This window comes from Haliaeetus leucocephalus, unplaced genomic scaffold (assembly GCF_000737465.1).
Source record: "Haliaeetus leucocephalus isolate CR32 unplaced genomic scaffold, Haliaeetus_leucocephalus-4.0 Scaffold657, whole genome shotgun sequence".
In the NCBI taxonomy this organism is placed as follows: Eukaryota; Metazoa; Chordata; class Aves; order Accipitriformes; family Accipitridae; genus Haliaeetus; species Haliaeetus leucocephalus.
The window spans coordinates 1,411,091-1,434,448 of record NW_010973093.1 but is presented as its reverse complement, the minus strand read 5'-3'; the positions used below and the strand labels follow the sequence as shown (position 1 = coordinate 1,434,448).

Genomic DNA, 23,358 nt, shown 5'->3' with positions numbered 1-23,358 from the left:
CGGCTCCCCGCTGCCTTCCCACGGGCGGCCGGGGGGAGCCGGAGGGCTGGGGGGGCACCCGGACTGCCCGGCTGGAGCAAGGCTCTGTAGACACGCAAGGGCAAAGCACCGCCGCGGGTTTGCTGTGGGTGACTCTGCCCTGCCGGGGTGGGTGTCCTGCGTGGGTGCTTCCACGGTCCTGGGGCTGGCACGGCACCGACCCACGCTCGCACCGGGACAGCAGCGGCAAAGCACCGGGCAACCGTGCCAGCCCCAGCCGGTGTGCGTCGTGTCCGGCATCGCACAGGTCGGCGCTGGCAGGAGGACCTCTCCTGCTCGAGTCCCTCGAGCCCCACGCTGGGCTGAACAGCGTTTAACACCATTTCTGCGTTTCTCCAGCCGGGACAGGGTGAGAGGAGCGGAGCGGGTGCCTGGAGAAATCAAGGCACGGCAAGGGCTGAGGACAGCGGGCAGTTGGCGGGGGACACCTCCAGGAGGTAAGGACGGAGGGGGACGATGTCCTGCCCGTCACTGGCGGCTCACCATCAGGTATCGGTGAGGGTTGGAGGGTGCCATGGGCATGGAGCCCGTGGAGGGAGGCGGGCTGTGCTGTGAACCCCACCTCGGGGCACGGAGTGCTGGGGACGGAGTCCAGGGGACCTGCCTGGAGGGTGCCAGCAGGGCTGGGAGCCGCTCTGTGCCCGCAGAGGCTGCAAAAATCACTGACAGCAGCTCTTAATGAGGACGGGACTGACCTCACCCTCCCGAGGGGCTGCTGGGCCCTAGGGGTCTAGCCCAGCCCAGCAATGATTTTTTTTGCCAACCAGTTCTCCATGGATGTAGCTCTGCTCCACATGCTCCAGCTGGCCCTTTGCTCTCCTGAGGCTCTAACCAAAGCAGAGCTGAGCACAGGGAAGTGGGTGATGAGCACTCGGACAAGTGCCGTGGGAATGGTAAGGCATGTGGAGAGGTGCCCCAGGCCCTCCCTCCACCTCCCCTGGGCCTTCCTCACCCCTTCCTCATCCCTCAGACCACCCTTCGTGGTGATGCTCATGGGGGTCTCGCATGCCGCGTGCTGCTGGGCTGGCAGCAGCCTGAGACCCCGTAACCTTGAGCTTGCACCTCGGGGAGGCATCGCTCTTCACACTTACAGCAGTTTAATTAGCGGTGAGCCCTCAGCCCTCTGTCCCTACTTAAACCCGCTGGAACTGACCAAAAATTGCAGGGAGGGCACGGGATGACCAGCTGGGAGGATAACGCGGCCAAGTCTTGCTTTTCCAGAGTGACCTAAAATGAGAGCTGAGGTGCCATGATTTGGAGTATCGCGCTTTCCAGAAAGACTTTCCTGGGTGCTATGTGTTCAAAGAGATGCTTGGGGGGGGGGGGGGAAAAAAAAAAGCCCCCCCCAGCCATTTGCTGGCTGATGCTTTCGGCTGGGGAACCGCAACACCCACAGCTGATTCTGGGTGAGATTTGGGCACGGTCGCTTCCCCGGCTGCCATGCCACAGTCCAGCATTTGTAAACAACCCTGAGGTCCTCGGCAAGGTGTCATGGGAGGAAATAGCTGGATGCTGGTGAGTGCAGCATCCTGACCTGCACCTCACCCTTCTCAGTGACTAACCCGCTCCCGATTTCCGCTCAGGAAGGCACGAGACGTGGTGGGAGGATGTGAGAGCAGCTGTCACACTGCTCCCGGCAGGTGCCATGGGGTGACGGGGCTGCTTTGGGCTCTGTCCTCATCACCCTACATCTGTCCATGGCCCCATGCTGCAGGGATCTCCCTGGCCCTGCCTGCTTGCGCTTTAAATAGGGGTCGAATGCCCAGCCGGGCTCCGCTGGCCGCGGCTGTGCTGTGGGCTGGGGAACGAGGCTGAAAGCGGCTTCATCACGAGCTGTCGAAGCCAGCAACGCTGCAGCACTTGGGATCAGGAAGGGTTAGGGCAGGGCATCCCATGGGGGGATGCCCTGCAGCCAGGTTTTTCTTGGATGGGGAATGGGACCAGCACAATCTCAGCCTCCGTGATGGCACATCACACCCAGGCAGAGCTTTTCCATGTTCCTGCTGGTCTATGGGGACTTCACACGAGCCCGTCCTGATGCTGTGTCACCCTTGATGGATGCCCGCTTCGTGCTACAGCCAGCGCGGCGCCCACCACTGGCCCCACGAGTCCCTTTGCTCCCTGCGGCCATGGGCTGATTTGACCCAGTCCCACACGGATGCCACTTGTATGCCTCCAGATGTGATGTCTAATGCGGAAGTGGGATCACTTCCGTCACCGCTCAGTGCTGATAAACAGTCGTTTGGGGCTATTTTAATTGCGAGAGCCTTAACGAGCTCCCTTGATCCAACCAGCAGCCCGAAGGGTGCTCGGCAGCCAAGGTTCCTGCGCCATGGGCAGGCATCTGCCTGTCGGGTTTGTCCTGATCGGCTCCATTCCTGCCCGCGCGGTGCTGCAGAGGCTGTGTGCGTGGGAGGGCAGCGTGGGGATGTGGCATGGGGATGCGGCATGGAGCTGGTGTGCCGGTGGGGACAGCCGGTAGTGAATCCCCCCACCTTCTTTCTCACTGCAAAGGGGGCTTGCCCACAGTGCAGTGTCCAGTCTAGCCATGACCATGGAGGCCACCAGCCTGCCTTCATGAGCAAACACCTCTCAAATTCTTGTCCTGGGAGGGTCTGTGGGGTATCCCAGACCCCACAGACATCATTTGGGGGAGAAGGCTCATACATCCAGAGCACCGTGCCCTGGGCTCACTGGAAAAGGTGATGGATGCTCTGTGTTTGGGGAAACTGAGGCAGAAGCAGCAGACAAGGTTTGCCTTGAGTTGTGCAAGAAGCCAAGGGTTAAATATGGCAATTAAACACTCCCTCAGCTCCCTCCTGCCCCCAGCTGTTAGGGGAGCTGGTCCCCCCAGGGACTTTGTCCTGGGGGACTAAAGCAGAGAGGCTGGGGGCTTCCCGGCCCTGCTGTAACCCTTCTTTCCCCTGGCTGCTGCATCCTGGCTGCAGTGCGGACCCGAGGCTCTCTGTGCCAGGGCAGGCAGGCCCAGATTTCAAGCTCCCGCTGCCTACACAGCAGCAGCAGGCAGCCCCGGAGGAGGCGTGCAGAGGACATGGCTCTGCTGCAAGATGAACTGCAGCGTTTCACTTGGAGGCACGCAGCTCCTCCAGATCTCTGGCCGCTCTGCCATGTCCTCCAGCAGCCGCCTGGGAGACGGGAACAGGAGGGGGATGCACTCATCCCGGATCCATCCCTTTTAGCATCGTTCCCACTGCTGAAGGTACATGTCTCAAGGTGGAGCCAGAAATAGCACGGCTCCACGCTGCATCGGGGCTGGCAGGGCTGCAGGGTTTGGCAGGGGGACAGGCACTGACTGCAGCAGTGGGAACTTTCCAGTCAGCGCCTGCAGGAGCGGCCGGTGCAGAGCTGGAGCCGTTTTGGGGCAGACCCAGCCTGGGGACTGCAGCTTGGCCCCTCTCAGCCCCCAGCCATGGGGGCTTACAGGGACATCAGCCTGCAGCTCCCTGGGGAGATGCTGGTGCCGACGCAGGCGACCAGCACGGAGCAGGAGGGGACAGAAATAGCAGAGCTATCTCCTGGAGGAAAGCGATTGGGATTGCATCCCACCTGAAAGGCATGAGCCAGAGCACAGGTTTTGGGTCTGCCACTGGTTTGCTACAGAACTCTGGCAAGTGACTGCACCCTTGGTCTTTGCCTCCATGATCCATGGGCAGCAGGGATCACCCACAATCCCAGCTTCACACAGGGCCCAGGGCTTGACCCAGGAGGTTTCTCGGCCTCTGAGGACCTGGGGGTTACGGCAGCTCCTAAATCACAGCCAGGCTCTGCAACCCACTGGGGCTGCTACCTAGGCCTGACCCTCCACCGAGCTCTCAGCAGCTGCCGGCACAGCCCAGGACCACAGGGCTCACCGGGAAGTCCTCAGCAATGCCGGCAAGCTGAGCTCATTCCTCCCAGCTGATTATTTACTCAAAAATATTTCTGAGGTCAGGCCTCCTCTGGGGAAACACTCCCAAACGCCCGGCGAGAAGCTGCTGAGTCTGGAGTAACCACATGCACCACTCAGCCGAAAAGTCACCCCGATGACTAGCCCTGGCGTCAGAGGGACTGAGGCCAAAGTACTGCTTTTGATCTCCCCCTTTGCTGGGGGAAGCCGAATTTTAGGACATAGCAGGGTTTTCACCACTTCCCGGTAGCGGTTTCCTGCCATGATGTGAGCGCAGGCATTTTTGGGAGGTGAGTCAGAGGCTGCAATAAGAACCACCTGGCTGGGCTGCCGCCGGCCAGGCTGGGAGGCTCAATCCCAGGATGATCCCCACTGCGATGCTCGGCGCCTGCGGGCAGCATCCCTGGGGCAGAATTACTTATGGGGGACACAGCATCCCACCACAGCCCCCAGTTTCTGGCATGGGTAAGAAGAAGAAGGATTTGCTGCGCAGTTCCCACGGCTCCTCTTTCCTTGCCAGGCTGGGATCCGCACGCTCCAGCCACCCCACCCAGGCTCCAGGGAGAAACTTGGTAAAGGAGAAAGGGCAAAACCTCGTCCAGCTTTGCAGGAAGCTGCCTGCAATGGCTGTCCCACCCTGGCTACCCCAAAGCCCCCTGGTGTGCACAGGGCAGGACCAAGGCCCTGGTTTTCTCCAGGGAGTAATGCAGGACTTGGCAGAGCTGAAAAGCTGCCCTCCCTGGTCGTTGAAATTCAACATATAAAGCTGCTTCCTCGTAAAGGAACATCCCAAGTTTTCCCTGCTGGGCTTTATCATTTTTTGCTATTAAAATTGCATGACCCCCTGCCTGCCCCCCCCACCCCAACATTACACAAACACCTCCACTCAGCAAATTACTGCATCGTAGCTAGCGAGTGAGACTGAGCCTGGATAAGCCTTTTCAAAGGAGCTAAACCTGCTTAAAGCCGTGCTGTTCCCTGACCCGCCCTCCTAATCCTGCCCGCCTGATAATGAAATAATAAAGGACTGCAAAGCCTTGCTCTCCACTGTGCTGTGGGGGAGGTTTCTGCTGCCTCTGTTCATGCCAGGAGCTGGGATATTAATTACTCCCTAAGTAAACAGAGTTGCTTCTTTCTTCTCCTTTGCCTGGGCGTAAAATCAGGTGTGACCATCAGCCCGCAGAGCAGAGCAATCAGAGTCGCTCCCTTTTCCAGGAGAAAGGTTGGTTGCTGCAGCAGTACCAGCCATGATCTCTGCCCACTGCCCTGCCCAGGCTCCTCAGGGGTTGATCCCAACCCCGCAGCTCCATCAGGTGTCCCGCTGGGACCCGCAGGGCCATCCCTGCGAGGCTGCTGGGCCTCTCCCTGCAGGGATGAAGCTGATGACACCGGCCACCTGGGGTCTGCTGTGCCAGTGGCTGCCTTGTAGCAGAATGCACAAACTTGTTGCATCTCAGCCTCAGCTGCTGGGAAAGTGAGGGGAGGTGACAACGCAGGCAGGATCCATCCCCTAAGGCCAGGATGGCTCTTAGCACCCTAGGAGGCAGCAGGAATGAGGACTGGAGGATGGTGCTGGAGGACCCAGAGGGCAAAGGAGAGGCTGAGGGCATTCCAAGAGGCCACAGCATCAGCCCTGGGCTGGTGTGTTGAGGCTGCCGAGTGAGGAACCAGCTGACCCTGGGTGGAAAGGGGTTAAACAGCCCTTCCTTCTCCAGCACACCTGAATTGCATGGCAAGCCAGGAGGGAAAGGCTTTAAAGGAGGAGGGCAGGAGCCTGGGAAGAAGCTAGTGGGAGGCTGAGCACCCTGCAGAGGTGCTGTGCCAGGGCTCCCCTGCAGCACTGGGTCTCCCTCCCAACCCTTAGGGCATGTCCCCCCTTGCTTCCCATGCCTGGGTGCTGCTTTAGGGTTTCTTCCTGCAGCTGCTGCTGCCCTCCTCAGGGTGTCCCTGCAGGACCCTGTCCCTGCTCTCCCTTGGGGTGTCCCTGCTCCCCTGGGAGCTGCAGTTTCTCTCATGGGTGCAGGAGGGACCTTGGGAAGCAGCCAACTTCCTACATCACAAAAATAGTCTCCCCCCCAGTTTTTTTCCCAGCTCCTTTCTTTTGAAGGACAAAGCCAGCAACTTGTGACAAGTGAACGGCTGTAGCATGGGTGCTGTGACCACTGTCAGATGACTGTGCCTTGCAGGACAGCAGCAGCCGTCCTAAACATGCATCTATGTATGCAGCTGATGGAAAGCCTGGCCTGGGGTCAGAGGTGCCTGTGAGGTGGGATCTGGGCTGCCTGGCAAATGGATGCTGCCAATTCATCCCAAGCTGCAGAGTTATTGCCAGCCTGAAGGCTGGATTAGCATCGTGTGCCTGGTTGCGCTGCCTTTTCAGAGTGAATCCAGGCAGCTGATGCTGTTATTCTCGCATTGCCTTACGTTGCCATCGGGGAACAAGCAGGGATGTGGGAGTCGAGCTGGAATAGCCCCTGCTGTGACTAGGCATGGATGAAGGACCTATGGGGGACACAGGGGACTTGGAGAGGCACCAGCGACCCAGCAGGAACCACACAGAGCTTTGGTGGCAGCAAATTGGCTGCATGTGGGAGATGTGTCTGGTGCTGCACTGGATCTGCCCCTGCAGCGAGCAAAGAGGGTGATGGATGTGCCATGGCTCCCCTCGCCCTGCCAGCGCAGGCATTGCAGAGGCAGTGATGTAAATCTTGACCTCGTCCAGCTGCAGCATGCAGCCCTGCAGCCTGTTTCGCTGTGCTCGGGGCCGGTCCAGGCAGGGCTACAGCTGTGACGGGCGATCTGTGCCGAGCCCTGTGGCGTGATCCTGCTGTGGGAGCAAACTAGGGGGCTGGTGAGTTGAAAGGGGGACTCTCCTGGCTTGCACACCAGGTAGATAACTGTGGAGTGGTCTTGAGTAATCATGGAGGGAGATGTGGGGATGGAGCCACACCACAGGGGCAGATACATGTCACCAGGCATGGTGAAAGGAGACAAAACGTTCCATCCTGGTGCTCGGGCGGTGCAGCAGTGGCATAGAGAGGGGACACCAATGCGTTTCTATCTTGTTTGCATTGAGGATGCTGCATCTTAGTGAAGGCTGGAGAGAGACAACTTTTAATGAAGTGTTCAGCACAAGGAGACTGATGGTGATGCTGTAGCTCCCATGCAGATGGGAGTCATCGCCAGAGGCACCACTGCCGTCACGCACCTGACCCCATGCACCAGAGCAGCCCAGCAGCGGGGGGAGTCACTACTGAGTAACAGAGGCATACATCCTCCACGTCCTGAACGAAGCCTGCCACGACTTCCTCCTCCTTCCCTGCTCTCAGCTGGGAGAAAACAGACCAAGGGATGACGACGTTGCACAGCGGCTTAGAAAACTGCCAAGAAAAACTTCTCCCTCCAGGGCGAACAAAGCGATGCGGGGTGATCCTGGTGATGAAATGAATGCTGTTTGCCTTCCCTGCAATATAAAGCACACTCCTTGGGCCTGGCAAGATCAGCACAGAGCTCTGCCAGGTGGGTTGGAAATGTTAGTTTTCTGCTTAGATGAGTCATTTAGAGCCTGTACCCAAGAGGGACTTTGTCCTCACATCCAAAGCGCCTGGAGGACCTCGGAGAGCCCGGTAGTGAGTATTCCCTTGGGAAACGGTGCAGAGACCAGGTTTAGCTCCAGCAGCATCTCCTTAGGGCTGCCATCCCACCGCCATCACGGCCCTGGGGTGCTGAGGGGAGCCACAGGCCCAGAGTGCGGCCTGGCCCCTGTGGGGCCGGGGACTGGTTGGCGCAACCCCTCCTGAACACCGTGGGCCTCCGGGAGGCCTCAGGCCTGAACGCGGTGGGGCGGGGAGGGCTGTGAGGCCGGCTCCCCGCCCCACCGGGTTCAGGCCTGAGGCCTCCAGCCCCCCCCCCCCACCATAGAGCGAGGCTAGAGCGGCGCCGCAGCGCTTCCGCCGGGCGGCCGCCATCTTAGGCGCGGGCAGTGAAGCCGCCGCATTGAGGTCTCGCCTCGCACCGCCGGGCAGAAGGGGGAGGCGGCCGCCCTGTCAACCGCACCCGGGAAGCGGGCGGTGCAGCCCTCGCCGAGGAGGGGGAGTTTACGTCGTTCTCACGCTTCCTCCTCAGGTACCGGCGCTGCTCGGGCAGTAGCTGATACCTCTTTGCCGCTGGGAGAGAGCGCGGCCGCTGTGCCCTCACCTAAGATGGCAGCGGGGGCGGTCTCTCCCTACGGAGAAGATGGCCGCCGAGGGGAGCGGCGCTCTAGGCGGGAGGCGGAGCTGGCTCGGCTGGGTGAGGGGAGCGGGGAGCGACCCTCTCCGGCCTCCTAGGGACCCTCACCCCCACCACAGGGACCCCCTACTCCGCTGCAGGGACTCCCCTCCAGCCTTGCTGCCTCACAGGGAAACCCCTTAGCCCCCCGCCCCCCCGCCCCTTCCAACCTTCCCGCGCTCCCCTCAGCTTACCCCCAACTCCCCCAGCCACGGGAACCCCTGTCTGTCTTGCTAACACCCCCTCACCCCCATTTTGGGGGGTATTCCCTCCCCTGGTGCCTCTGGGTGAGCGTGGGGCGGGTTTGGGTTGGGGTTACCCGAGGCCTGGCTCCTGGGGAGCGGCGGTTGCTCTGCAGGCAGCACTCTGCTCCCCCCCACCCCCCAAAGCTGCTGTTGCTCTATTTTATTTTAATAGTAATATTTTTTACCCCCCTTTTATACTTTGCCACAGGAGTGGACCAGCAAGACTGTAGGTAGTGGAAGGGCTCCCCTCCTCCTCCTCCTCCTCCCCACCCCTTAAGGGGCGGTGATCGCGGCAGAGAGGAAGAAAAGGATGCCACGGAAGCTGTTGTTGCCTTATAAATCTGTTTTTTCTCACTTTCGAGCTCCACGGGGGTTGCATGACTCTTTGGCGATGAACGCAGCCAGAAGTGGCTACCGGGTCTTCTCGGCCAACTCCACGGCAGCCTGCACCGAGCTGGCGAAGCGGATCACAGAGTAAGTTCCCTCTCTTTCAAGTTCCTTTCCCCCTGCGCAGAGCTCCTCTGTGCAGGAAGGCTTTCTTCAAAGTGGCTGGAGAGGCTTTTGGCGTCGTCCCGCCTTCCCAAGCCAAAGGTGTCTGCTGCGAGCACCTTTGCTCTGGAGGTTTTGCACCAGGAGTGTTCAGCAGCTATGCCCTTCTCTTCCTTGGCGCTGGTTCATTCCTCCCGATAACTCAATTTGACCCAGCGACGAAAATGGACCTGCTGCTTTCTGCCTCTTGCGTCTCTGACATCCATTTCAACGCTGGAAAGGCCAGGCTGCAGCAGAGGCTGTTACTTTTGGGGATAGAGAAGGTGAAACTTGGCTGAACAAACCTCAGAAAGTGTTTTAACTGGTTTGGGAGATGCTCAAAACTTTCTCCACTGTTTTTCGTGGGGCCGGGCCGGCGACCTTACGTGCTCAACACTTTCATGGCTTGGGGAGCGTTGCCTGTACAGACCTCGGTGCAACACCAACAGTTGCACTAACCAAAGTGGATTAGTGAATCTGCATTTTGGTGGGGTAGGAGAGATGGGTGGCACATGCTAACAAAAGAGAGTTTAGTTTAGGGATAGAAGTGTGCCCCCCTCCCTTTTTTTTTCAGCCTATCGATTTGGGCAGAGTTTGACCTTGACTTTGCAGGGATGGATGTGCTGGGTCCTGCTGAAGGAGGTGTGTAACAGCTGGCTCCAAAATGGGGCTCTTGCTGCACAGAGGAGCACTGAGTTTACCCTGACACTTGATCTTTTGTTTTGAATTAGTTTGGTTCAAATCAGGGCGCTCCCAGCTGAAGGGGCTTTTCTGAGACAGGCATCTGTATATTGGGGAGCTGCCATCCTAAAGCAGGATTTGAGTTTCCTTTCTGCTGCTTCTCAGCTACAGTTCATATGAAGCTGCTCCCAAAATCAAGGGGGCTCAGTGCTTGTTTGCCTGTCGCAGCAGATAGCATCATTGCTACCCCTTAGGCAGCTGCTGGCCTGTCCTCTCTCCAGGGGCATGCTTAAATTGGAAACATTACTAAATATAGGTGTGCTGCCACCTTAAACTGCAAGAACATTTTGCTGTTTGTCCAGCTAGCTTAATAAACAGTGTGTTCAATCCTTAGCACAGATTATCTCCACGAAGCTGACTTGGCTGTTTGGCTGGTGTTGATGGGATGCATGTTGGATAATAGTGATGGACTTCTTTGGGTGTGAGGTGGACACGGAAATCCTTGTGTTTGGGAGTGGAAAGCTTTTTTTTGGTTCATTTATTTTTGCTATATTTGGTTAGTTCCGCATCACTTTCCCTTCACTGATACAACTCTGCAAATAAAGTCTCTCTGTATATAAAAAATAAGCTTTGCTGCAACAGATGGGACATGGTTTTACACGGCTTGTCCTGTTGCGTCAACACAGAACAGAAGTCCCCTGGGGACGAGCTCCAAGTTCTCAGGACTGAAAGAGCAAACGGGCAATCTTTATTCTCTGCTCATTGTCTTAAAAATAACTCACTCTTTTTTTAAAGAGGTAATGAGAAGAGACATGGAGGAGGTTTCCCCAGGCCATGGCGCACACAGCTGGCTGTGTGACGTGCTGCTGTAACCCTCTGCAGGGTTCCCAGTGGTGCTCTGAGGGTGAATGACAGAAGGATCCAGAGAGTTGACCTCCCGGCTGTTCTTCGTTGTCCTGGTTTCAGCTGGGATAGAGTTAACTGTCTTCCTAGTAGCTGGTACAGTGCTATGTTTTGAGTTCAGTATGTGAAGAATGTTGATAACACTGATGTTTTCAGTTGTTGCTCAGTAGTGTTTAGACTATAGTCAAGGATTTTTCAGCTTCTCATGCCCAGCCAGGGCACCTGACCCAAACTGGCCAACAGCGTATTCCATACCATGGGACGTCCCATCTAGTTTAGGAACTGGGAAGTGGGGGGGCAGGGATTCGCCGCTCGGGGACTGGCTGGGTGTCGGTCGGCGGGGGGTGAGCAATTGCCCTGCGCATCATTTGTACATTTCAATCCTTTTATTACTACTGTTGTCATTTTATTAGTGTTATCATTATCATTATTAGTTTCTTCTTTTCTGTTCTATTAAACCGTTCTTATCTCAACCCAGGAGTTTTACTTCTTTTCCTGATTTTCTCCCCCATCCCACTGGATGGGGGGGAGTGAGTGAGCGGCTGCGTGGTGCTTAGTTGCTGGCTGGGGTTAAACCACGACATTCGTGAAGTAAACTTTTAATAGAGGTGATGTGGGCTTTTTGCCTTGGCTCTAACGTCAGTGAGGAAGTTGGATGCTCTGGTGGTGGTATGAGCACAACAGTGTGATACACAGCTACTGCTTAAACTGAGACTTAAGGACACGTAGCTTTACTGTCTGTAAAATGGGGAGTAGTGACCACTCTGAAATGGAAAGGTGTAAAGCGTTATACGCAGATGAGGTTTTGTTGGAAGGGGGTGCAAAATCTGGAACTGTTAATAGCACAGATTTGTCCACAGTAAAATGTCTCCAGAAAAACCCAAAAGATATTTTCAGCATCTTCTGAGGTGGTTTTGCACTGACTTCCCTTAGGAGCTCAGGGGCTGTTTCAACACGTTTGTAATACATCCCTTGTTTTTTCAGGTTGCAAAAGATGCGTGCCTGCTGGCTTTCCTACTGTGTCACATCCCAGCCTGTACTTTGCTGGGGAGGTCAGTTGCACCTTTTAATAGAGTTGGAGCAGTCTTATAAGGGTGAGTCTGTCCTCTAATATTGTGCGTTCTTTTTAAAGTTTTTTTATGACCTTTAGTATAAGTAGTAAAAGAACTTTAAAACAACACACAATATTAGGAGTAGGGCCCCCTCAGACACTTGTCCATCTTTACCTGTAGGTATGATGTTAAAATCAATACTTGAGGAGTCCTGGTTTATCCTTTTTTAAAATCTCAAGCCTCGGGAGGAGCAGTGTGACATAAACCAGACATCAGAAAGCTGTTCAATCTCCTCACTTAATTTAATGCAAAACTTCCAGAGTTGCTTTTGATTCAAGTTCTGAGCATGGCATTCTGGCACTCTTCCGATCTTTACAATTTCCCATTATGTATTCTTGTCTGGTTATAGGATGAGTCTAACTTTCACTTTGACTTTTCGGAGCTTTTGTTTATGTTAGTGTCTGCCAGGGAGAGGAGATGGTGCTGGCTTATGAGAACCAAATACCCTGTGAAACTTTAAATAATAAAGATGCTCCTTAGATTTAGGACCACCGAAATATAAATAAAACCATATGTTTACTTGTATCTTACAAATTGAGAGGGATTTTTTTTTTTTTAAATTCTTTCCCAGATGGAAAGAAAACTCCTGCTGTAATTAGGACGCTTGGCACCTGATTACAAGCTGCATTTGCAGGGAAGAAAGATCATTTCTGTGACCAGTGCTGATCCCTAATGGGCCTTGTGTGCTGCTGGGGGGAGGGAGGTCTAGCAAGTCTTTTTAATCTCCAGAGTCCAACAGATGCATTTGGATCTCCATCCTACTGCAGTGTTTGGCACAGAGGGTACAAATATTACATTCCATTCCTTGCTCGTGTGTTTGGATTGGAGGGGATTGTTGATTGAAGCTTGCTAATGCCTCTCCAGTGCTCCTGCAGGTCTCTGTTATGTGGGACGTGGTACTATTGTAAACTCATTGCAGACTGTGGATGTGAGTATTCTAGAGATTCATTTGGATTGCAGCGTGAAAAATGCTGATGATCTAAAGAGAAAAGCAATGCCGTGAGCTTAAACAACGTGGAGTAATGAGGAAAAGACTGAGACTTGTGTTCTGATCTCGGGTCATAGGGAGCTGAGTACACAACACTAAAACCAGGGTGGTGGTTTTTGTGAATGAGCGGGAGGTGAGCCATGCTTTTGGAAGAGACAGTTTGTTAGCAGGACCTCAGCTGAAGGAGAATTTCTGATGGGATGGAGAAAGAGTAATGTCAGTCTTCCTCATTCGGTCATCTTGCCAGCATGTGAGAGGATGGCACAGGGGAGTCAGATCACAGTAACCTTGTGATGCTGCTCTCCCTTATCTCCAAACCCTGTTCTTGCTTTCTGGAAAGAGCTCTTGTGTGGTGCTGTGGGAGGAGAGGAGGTGGCACCAACTCTTTTCCATCTCAGAAGATGTAGCACCGTGGCAGGAGGCTAACAGGTACTACAGGGTGAAACTGCATCAAAGGATTTTGGAAAGGGAGAAGAATAACCAGCTAAAAAGTAGTGTGGTTGGAGAGGGTTACAAGCAGGGGATGGTGCTGGTGTAGGGTGAGCATGGAGCAGTTGGGCTTTGAGTTTTTCCGTGCAGCTTAGATGGGGCATGAAATGTGGCTGAGCAGATTGGCTTTGCGTGGTAGCTTTCTGTGCTGGCCAGTGCCAGGTTTAGAGGAAGGTCCTTCATGAGGAGCAGGCTGGTAGGACTAGAGGAAAATCCACGTGGTGTTTGCTGGTAGTTCAGCTGCATGGCTTTTGGCATGGCTGGAATAAGTAATGCAAGTGCTGGATGGCTCTGGGTACAAGTGGCAAATGAGCAGTAGGGACTGTTCTTCAAGTATCCAGTTGTGCTGGGTGGATGGAGAGAGGTAAAGGAGAGCTCAGATAGTTATAAGGATATCTGAACAGATTGCCCTGTATCCAGGAAGGTGCTGTTTCCTTTCCCTTCCCTGGCTTGTTCTTGTAGCGGGAGATTAGAAGTAAACCATAGAACTGCCACTGTGCTAGCTGGACTGGTTGACTGATCTTTATTTAAAGATTTGCTTAAGTTTGAAAAGCAATTCAAAGTCAGGCCATGGCTTGCTTTGGCCATGGCCAAGCACGGAGCATATCCTCTGCTGTTAGTGCCAGCTCCTTTTGGAGTCTGCAGTAGTTTGTGAAGTCTGTAGATGTGGGAAGAGTCAGGTATTTGCAGAGCTGAGACCAGTGAAAGTGTTTGTAATGAAGAGGGTAATGCTAAAATAAAATCGTATCATAGTCAAGGGCTTCGTCTGTGTGCCAGTTTCTCTTCAAATTCAGTGTTTGCACTGTAAGCTGGCTGGAAGCTTTCTTCAGAGTTAACTTCACAAATGTCTTTCAGGTGCTTGTCACAGAGTGGGAGAGGGAAGCGCAGCCCAGCCCAGGCTGAGAGCCCTTCCTAGCAGTACATGCTTTGATGGCTTGAAATACTGCAAGTGAACCTGCCTCTTGAATTTTGATTCAGCTAAACATCAAGTCTCTTAACTGACTGTCCTTTGTCTCAAGAACCTGGTACAGTGGTTTTTGACAGTCTTCAGAGGAGCATTTTAAAGTACAGTCTAAAATGACCTCATGGTATTTCCTAAAATACTGCAGTGTGTCACTTCCTCGTTAAACTGTAGGTGACTTCTGAGCTGTTCACGTTTAGGCTGTGAATTTGAGATGGATTTTATAAACACTCTTGTATCTACAGCTTAATATCCTCTTGGCATGTGTTGAGACTGCGGAAAGTTAGATCATCTTTCCTCGCAATGTTTACAGAGAGAGCTATTGCAGATCAATATAAATTTTTACTGGCCAGTTGCTCTGAGTAGGATTTTTAAAGCCATGAAGAGAATTTTTCTCTTAGATGCTCTGAGGTCTCTGAGGAGTCAGTTTAGTGACAGAGCTGGTTCGAGGATGGCAGAGCAGAGCGAGAAGCAGGGCTTTCCCCATCAGGAGCAGTGGGTGGTCACACAGGGAAAGCTTACACTGAGATGGCATTAAAAACTTTAAAAGCTGGGAGCAGCTTGGAGTAGTAATACCTTGGTCCTGCTGTGCCCAGTCCTCTGCACTGAGCTTGGCAGGACTGTATGCCCATAGTTTTTTTTAACAGATCCTAGTTCTGAAGACTCCTGCTTTTAAAAACAAAAATGCCAAACTGAGTTTCTGTCTCTCTTGGATGGAGAAAGGAGCTTCCGGAAGTGAACTTGTGCTCTGATGTCTGCTTGGCACTGGTTAACAATTGAGATTTCTGCAAACACTGTAAAAATTAGCCTGACCGTTCTCCAGTCTTAAATACCTCAGTATCCGTAAAAGCTGCACACACACACACACACCCCCCCACTGGCCCATAGCCAAATACTGCACCACACAGCAGGCCTTTTGTCGATGGAGCTCATTTTGCTTGGAGATGTGACTTAGCTACAAGACGTAAGGTATTATTTTTGCCAGAAGAAGCGGTATCTCTCTGCAGGAGCATGTGCTCTGGGTTACCTGTAGTGGCAGCCTTTACTTTCGTAGTATAGATCTGCCTGTGTCTGCAGACAAGTGATCCAGTATTGCGATAGCCCCTGTTCATATGGTTATGTTGCTAGTCCTGAAACCCAATGCAAACAGAGTTCTTGCTGTCAGTTTAATTCCTCTATTGCCTAAAGCAACAATTGATTGGGAGCTTTTGCGTGGAGAGGATTCAGAGAGAAAAGAGCTGGGGATGAAGGGGAAAAAGGGAGGGGTGACAGGAAGAGGGAATTTATCTTTGAACTCTGTTACAAATGGTTGCTCCCAGGCTGTGTGGTAGCTAAGGCCGTGCTCTGCCCTTGACTTTGGTGCAAATCTTCTTTGAACACAAGTCCTGCAGAATTCAGTGTTTTACAACAGGAGCTGCACGAGAAGTGCCCTCTTTAACAGCCTAGACTAAATCATGGTTTTATCAGACTCCTTCACTGGCTGAAGTACCCCGCATAGATCGGGTACTCCATAACGTGGTTTAGTGGGCACGGATGATGATGACTCGATGATCTTGAAGGTCTTTTCCAACCTAAATGATTCTATGATTCTATTAAGTCTTGGCTTATGCAAAGCCTTCAGAAAGGGATTTAGTGGAAGGTGTGCCCCTTGGGTAAACATACCTGAACTGCTTTGGTGGAGCTGCCTGTCGGTCCATCTGCCATGCCTGCAGCTCACAGGACTGCTGAGCGCTGCAGGTGGGGTTGATGTATGACTTTTATGGGCGGTTTTATCTTGTACCGTTCCCATTGCCGCCCCTCTTGTTTACTTACCATCAACAGTTGGAGCAGAGATTGGATTTATTGTCTGACCAGAGCAATCTACTAACACTCGTTCCTTTAAGTTGGCAGCTGCTTACTGTCTTTGCTGCTCTCTGCACCCAGGTTTGACAAGCTGAGCTGTTTATTGTCCCTCTTTTGGGGAGCAAACTTGCCTTTCCGATTTCTTTTTTCAGCAGCATGGAAACTGCATTGCTGCTGTACGATCTGAATAGGGGAGCACTGGGCTCTGATTTCCTCTTGCCAGCTACATCCTCGCAGAGTGTCACAAACCTCCTCTGTGTTTGTTTGCCACTACTTAGCATTGAGAGTGTCACCTTCAAGGGGTGTTATGCTGCAATATGTCTGGCTGGACTGGTTTGGAAGCTTTCCTTCCTGCCATGAGATGCAGGGTTGACCAAGGGAACTTGTGCAGTCTTGTTAATGGAGTTTTTTTCCAGTAGTGAGGTAGGAACGTGCTGTCTGCAGTGAAGTCAGGGCGCGCGTGCCTCCAAAGGGAGCTTGCAAGACTTGCTGTGCAGTTGTGGAGGAACAACTGTGAGTCATTAAACGTTTCCCACACACACAGGTTTGTTTTGTGTGTGTGTGATTCTTGAGCTTTTTTCAGCTTGGATGCCTTGGCAGTGATTAGGCCAAAGCTTACAGGTTGCAAATGCCTGTCATCCAGAAAGGCAGCAGGATCCCAGTGGACAGTAAGAGCTTGATGCATCCCATCTGCAAAATTCACTTTTACTGTGCATCCATCCCTGGGGTGCCTGGGCATGCCTTTGCTTGACCAGCTGCCAGCTCCTTTTTGAAGATACTGAAGGTACTGAGGATGCCTTTGTATTGTAGCTGCAGGTTTTAACCTAGCGGGGCTGATGAGAGAAGCTGAATTAGAGATTTGGGTGGCTTGCCTGCTCTGGGCTGCACGGTGCCTGGGTGATGCTGCAGTCGATACCCAAGCCAGGCTGGTTACAACCAAGTGTGTATGATTTTCGTTGCAGGAGTTTACTCACCAACCCCAGCCATGGCAAAACATGTTGCCAGACACACGATCGGGAACACATCTGTGCCAAATACGTGCTTTGTAGCCAGCTAAGTAAATATATCATGTCGCATTCGAGTATCTGTTATCGCAGCTGTCCCAGGCATGCTTTCCAGGGAGCTTCTAGCTGAGACCTCCAGCTCGTGGGCTCATAGCTGAGTCCAGCAGTTGCTGGTGGGCCAGCAGCATGCCAGTGTTGGGCTGTCTCACTCATTGACTTCTGAAAAAACAAATCTTTGTGACAGTTGAAGTACAAGGCTGAGTCTGTGGCTAAGGAGATGGGGAGAGACTGACTGCTGAAGGACATAGACTAGGCGAAAGCCAGTGACAGATGTGGGCTCTTTATTTAGGGTTAGTCCCAATTTGCGTAATTTTGGCATGTGTCCAGGTAAATACAGTATATGCGCAGACAGGAAACTACAGCTGTAAGCAATGCATTGAACAAAAGTATTTTGTAGACATAAAATGTTTCCTAATCCAGTGTGTGGGCATGGCCACTGAGCAGACCCTAGAAGAGGGGAGGGACTGGCCCTGTGGTCTAGCCAGCTGAGTTGCGGCAACACACCTATCCCAAACTGGTGCAGGGTCTCTTGGCTGAGGCTCACGGTTAGAGGACATGTGCCTCTAAGTACTTACTAATGGATTACTTGTCGGTACAGTTAAATACAGAAGTGTCACCTGAGGGAATAGTCTGCCTTTTGGAGCCTTTTAAAATGCTGTTAAAAATTAATCTTTCTTATATAAGTAAGAAATTTAAAAGAAAAAAAAGGGGGGGTGGGTGACTGTAATCTGTGTTGTGATGAATGTTGTAGGTTTGACGTTTGAAAAGAGGAAGGAGTAATTTGAAAAAATCAAAAAACTTTTTTTGAAGATAAAATCTCTTCAATCAGTTGAGTTATTTCAGAAGGAAGGTTTGGGGGTGGGGCGGGGGGAGGGGAGACAAAGATGTGGGAGTCAAAAAAAGTGACTCAGTTGCCATTAATCAAGTCTGAGTAAATCATTGATGTTTAGTTCCACAACAGATCATTGGTGGCATTGCATAGGCTAGCAAGATGTCCGTTGCCACCAGGAGACACAGCCTCTGGTCAGTCATGCAAGGATTGGCTTGTTGAGTATGGCATTGACCTGCTGCAGAGCAGCATGCTGCAGAGCCCTCCCCAGGGACATCAGAGGAAAGGAGACCCATGGGGAAGGGGAGCGCTTGGCGGCTTGGCTCCCTGTTAGGCAATGCTGTATTTTATTGGTGTGCAATATTTGGTCCAGTCTCTGCTTTGGATCATGAACTGCTGGGTTCCTCCATTTTTAATTTCCTTTTTTCTCTCCAGGCGTCTCGGTGCTGAGCTGGGGAAATCTGTGGTATACCAGGAAACCAATGGAGGTGAGAGAAATCTTTACTGTTTGCAGCTGTTCTGAGGTAGTCTTAGAAATACTGGATAACTCCATCAGCCAAACCTGTCTAATAAGTGCAGTGATTCATCTGTGACATCACTGCTGCTCCAGGCAGTGCTAAACCTCCATGTCTGACCTTGGACAAAGTAATTAAACACGTTCCTTGTTTTCCCCTGTTACCTCATTTGTCTGCCCATCAGCTAACTCTCATCTAAAGGAGAATCCTACCTCGGGTGTTAGCTGCTACAAGATCTTGCACGCTCTTGTGCTTAGCAAAACATCTCCCAGGTTTAAAAGTAATGGCCTGCTTTCTAAGAGTCTGCCTTGAAAACTTTTGAATTATCCCCTTCTTCCAGCCCTCCCCTGCCACAGGCAGTTTACAGGTGCCCTAGCAAGGACCTGTCCTCTTGCTTTAAAGAGGGCACATTCAGGGCTGTGCTGGGGAGCGTGCCTCTTGGAGCTTGCTTTCATCTCTTTAAGTGTAGCAAGTGTCCATTTTCAGATGCTGGGCTAAAACACAAGGATATTGGCTAACAGAGTTCAGTGGCTAAGAGTCATTTACTATTTCAAGACAGTTACCTTATTTGCAAGAGACTAGAACCAGAGAGTTGATATGGGTGAGAGGAAGGGATGGAAACGGCGCTGGGTCAGCATTAGGGTTTTTGCTAGCACTACCGCTTTTACAGCTGAAGTGGGCCATGTGGTGGGTAAGCTGCCTTGGCTGCATATGGTTATGGTTGGGTTGGCTGTTGCATTCGCGCAAGTGAGAGCTCACAGCCCTTTGGTGTTAGTTTTAAATCAGGTTGCTTGGTATAAGGTCTGAAGTCATTCTTCATCACTGCACAGCAAATCAGTCTGCTTTCAGCAGATTCCCTTAAGGTTACTGCCAGTGCCCAGGCAATTATACTTTGAATTTGGTAGCTGGGTAGATATTTCTCGCCTTTTGCTTATCCCTGCCCTCTAGTTTACGACTGTGTGGGAAACGAGTGACGAAGACAGGCACCTCGGGAAACCTGGTGTCGTTGCTTTGGCTTTGCAGAGCTGCTTCGGGTCTCGGCTTTCGCATTTGAGTCTCAGACCCTAGCAATTGTGTTCAGCAGAGACCCAAGTTTCCAGCTCATGTCAGTGTTGAAATGTCTTGACCTTGATAGTGAAATTGGGGAGTTCTCCCTCTGAACTCTGTGCTGCTGGTGTTACCTTGGGCTATCTAGCAGGTATGTAGCTGACCCTATGGTTACCTTCATGGTTACCTTCTTGGTAAGTACTAAATGTTGTTCTGCTTGGGGTGGTTCATTGTTCACTAATGAATGCAGTATTGACAGATTCCAGAACTCAGCATGGAGAAGTGAAAAGGGTCCCTCATTGAGAGTTAGGTAATTGTCTTCTATATGTAAGAGAACAGCTATTCAGCCTGGTTTTGCACTGTAAACACAACTAACTCACTGGTATGTCATGCCAGCTCTTTACTTCCCAGGACCACGTGCACTGAAGGGCAAAGGAGCAAGTCCTCATCTGCCCTGACCAGTGGGCAAAGTTGCTGCTAAAACATGGCATGTTATCACTGTAAATCTGATGTTTGGAAACAAAACTGACTGTGTTTTCAATCCTCTTCAGAAACAAGAGTTGAAATAAAAGAATCTGTCCGTGGACAGGATATCTTCATTATACAGACAATCCCCAGGTAAGGGACTTGTGGCTTAGTTTTACAGCTGTGATATGCTTTGAATTTCTGGTTCAGCAGATCATTCGATAGGTTTGCTCACCGTTAGCCAGCACGGTCTCTTTATAGTGTTGTCATTGCTTTGATTTACGTTTTAAGACACCACATAGTGTTAAGCTGTTAAAATTCCCAGAGGATCGCTTGCGCCGCAGCAAACTGAGAAGCTTCCCATCAAATAGCTTAAGTGTGTCACTTGAGGCAAGAACAAGTATGACTGACGGCTTCAAGTGATACATCCCTGGTCTGTGTGTGGTGTCCTTGCAGGCACAGTTGCTTGGTGATTTCTGACTGGCATATCCATTTTAGGATGTGTAGTATCCTCTGTCTTCCAATTACTGAGCAGCAGAGCCAGCAACAAACAGCAGCTATAGCTTCCATTACAGACTGGATTACCCTTCCCCTTTTGCTGTAGTGGTGTGAAAGAGCTCAGGTAGAAGCCTGTAGCTTCCCTCCTGTACTCTTACAGTTCTTAATTCTGTTGGGCCTTTTCTTAAGTGGGCCTTTTTGGTTTTTATTTTGGGTTGTTCTAGCCTCGGAGTAAGAGGAAAAAGAAATGCTGCAAGTAACCAGGGGGCTATAAAACCAGCTGCTAACCCCAGGAATCTTGTGGCTTGCTGACTGAGGAAGAGTGTAGTGAGATAACACTGGTATGGTGGGAAGGGAGCCTACATACAAATGATAACTGTAAAATGACCACCTATGAGTAGGCGAGGTGCTGTTCTCAGAGATGAGGTATTGATAGGATGCCTTTTGCATGATTAGCAAAACAAGGATATTGCTGCTCTGATAGCTTTTTCCAAGTTGCCAAATTCTGCTCAGATTTTGGAGATCACAAGAACTAGTAAGTACCAGAGCTCAAGCAGGTAGCAGAATACCCTTGAAACAGAATTTTTCCTTGCTTGCCAAAGAAATAGAGCCCAGTGAGAATTCAGGTTCATTTCCTCTTTGTAGTGCTTGGCCTGTTGTTAAAGAAATCAGTAGGACTACTAGATCAGCTCGATCACTTCAGGAGTTCCTCTTGCAGGCTGAGACATCTTCCTAGAGCTCATCTCTCTCCAGAGAGATGCTCCAAGTGTTTCGTCCCTCAGGGAGCAACTAAATCTCTGCAAGATCAAAATCCACTGATGGAAGATTATGTTTAAAGTGAATAGTGCCATTCTCCTGTCCCTTGTGAGAGAGTTCTCTGAAATAACTGTAACTGAGAGCTGTGTAAACATGAAACAGATAAGGTGTTCAGAGAGAGATAACTCAGACCATTAGGGACAGCAGTAGTTTTGGGAGGGAAAAATCTCCTCTGCTTTTAACATGTTGATACCCTTGTTTTTCCATAAACCGAATTCAGTGCTGTGGACCAAGAAATGGGTGGGTCCTTTTTAGCCAAAATGTTGAAGGCCCTCCAGGTGAGGAGCCACTGTTGTGCAGCCAGGTCGTCTTTTATTCTTGAGATCCAGCTGTGCCTTGCTGCATTGCTTGAGAGGACAGGTTCAAGGGCATCTCAATTTTGCAGTGGGTTTCAGGCAGCTTTTCAGGAGAGTAAAAACAACTGTGTTGAAGAATCTAAGAATAGGACTTCCGCACTCAGTAGCGGTTTGAAAAGCAAACAAAATATTAGGACTTGGTAGGAAAGGAGTAGAGAGAGAAACAACCTTGTTTTGCTGCAGTGTGAATTCACAGTCTGCATCTTAAATGCACAAAGAGAAAACAGAAAGACCTGAATATTTGATACAAGCTCCCTGTCCAAAAAGCATGTAGCAGAACTAAAAAAGTTACAAAGACAGATACCATCCAAGACTGTTGGTGTGTGGACTAGCATTTGTATGAGGGAAAACCAAATAGCTCATGTTTAGACTGTGGAAAACTGAAAGATTTGGTGGTTTAGTGATACACTAAAAGCGGAAGGAGTCTTTTAGTGCTGAGTGTTGGTGCTGGTTGTTGCAAAGTCGGTTGGCAGCTTCACATAAGCCATTTGCTCAGCCCTGAGAACAGGGATCTCCAGGGATGGCTCAGGTGGGGATGGGGAACAGTGAGGGAGGTTCCAGGCTGCTGGAGAGGGGTGTGTGGTAAGTAGAGTGTGGGAGATAGCTGAGCTGGCTCTAAATGTCCTGGTAATGAGCTGACAGTCCCTGTGTGCGGTCTTGGCTCAGGCTTTCCAGCAGTAACTGTGAGCACAGCTTCAAGGCAGGAGGTGGGAAGGGCAGCAAGGAGACTGGAATGCTCTCCTGACCCATTTTGAGATGCTGTGGCTGGGGTTCCACTGCAGATGTTATCTCCCCCACTTAGTCCCCACCCTGAGCTGGGCTCTTGGTTGGGATCAGTGCCCCTTGCAGAAGAGCGGATCAGTGTGACAGCTGGCTCAGCACAAAGCATCCAGGAGGGTGCTTCTCGCCTCGATGAGCCCCTGCAGCCCACTTGCCCTGGGCCCTGCTGGAGGAACAGACGCATCTGCCTCTGCCTAGTGCCTGTGCCAGCTGGTCTGCAGGAGCTTCCCGGAGTCCAGTGTGGGGTCCTGCTTGAATATTGAGAGAGGTGCTCCTCCTTGAGTAATTTCTCCATCGATATGGCTACCAGTGCCGCACAGCAGTACCAGGACTGCTGATGCCTTTTGAAATCAGTGGTAACCCTTTCTCCCAGGAGCAGTCTTGTTCTCTGTCTGCTTTCCATGTGAATATATATTTTTTTTAAAAGGGTAATTTGAAAGATAATGGTGGAAAATATTGAATTTCTGGGACGAGCTTTAAATAGGCTTAAAATTGGCTACTTTTTTTTTATACAACACTGATAGTAGCATCTTTTTCTCCTCCTGCGGCCCCACTGGCACAGCTAAAACACCAAAGGGAAGAAACAGTTCTTTGTTTGCTCGTTGTCCTATGTGGCAGGGGGCTATGTTTTATGTAATTCTTGGCTGGGTGCTTCAGAGCTAACAAAGCTTTCTTGTGTGTCAACGGCATTGTGCACAAGGGCTGGCGGGGCCAGCGGGAGAACAGAGACCCAGAGTGCTCACAAATGAAGAGGCACAAATGGAGGTTAGTTTCCGAAGGAAGGGGGAGCAATGGAGAAATGGAAATGGTTAGAGGTTTGTCACGGGTCACACAGACGGAGGCTCAGTAAATGGTATCTCTGAGCTCTTGGGGAAGCCGTCCCTGGTGGTCAGGAGGAAAACGGGTCCTTGAGCAATGTCTGGGTAACATCCAAAAAGCTCTGCAGAGCTTTGAGCTGCTCCTTGCTGTTTATTCCTCTGCTGCTGTGTGGAAGGATGGCCTGGTCAGCCACTGCTCTCTCACC

The 23,358-nt window shown here is 51.6% G+C and overlaps 2 protein-coding genes across 2 annotated transcripts in view; one reads left to right on the top strand and one right to left on the bottom strand.

The window, feature by feature from the left end:
* Positions 1–14,850, bottom strand: part of SPHK1 (sphingosine kinase 1) — a 22,598-nt gene extending 7,748 nt beyond the window's left edge. The window contains exons 1-4 of the mRNA XM_010579369.1: positions 14,846–14,850; positions 606–614; positions 425–431; positions 154–164 (exon numbers count right to left, since the gene is read on the bottom strand). The gene's annotated coding sequence lies outside the window, so the exon portion shown is untranslated. The remainder of the gene's footprint in view (positions 1–153; positions 165–424; positions 432–605; positions 615–14,845) is intronic.
* PRPSAP1 (phosphoribosyl pyrophosphate synthetase-associated protein 1) overlaps positions 162–23,358 on the top strand; it is a 34,861-nt gene continuing 11,664 nt past the window's right edge. The window contains exons 1-8 of the mRNA XM_010579370.1: positions 162–286; positions 379–476; positions 823–932; positions 7,023–7,575; positions 8,072–8,236; positions 8,823–8,934; positions 18,293–18,345; positions 19,971–20,037. Of these exons, the coding sequence (XP_010577672.1) occupies positions 8,149–8,236; positions 8,823–8,934; positions 18,293–18,345; positions 19,971–20,037 (320 nt within the window). The 5' untranslated portion in view covers positions 162–286; positions 379–476; positions 823–932; positions 7,023–7,575; positions 8,072–8,148. The remainder of the gene's footprint in view (positions 287–378; positions 477–822; positions 933–7,022; positions 7,576–8,071; positions 8,237–8,822; positions 8,935–18,292; positions 18,346–19,970; positions 20,038–23,358) is intronic.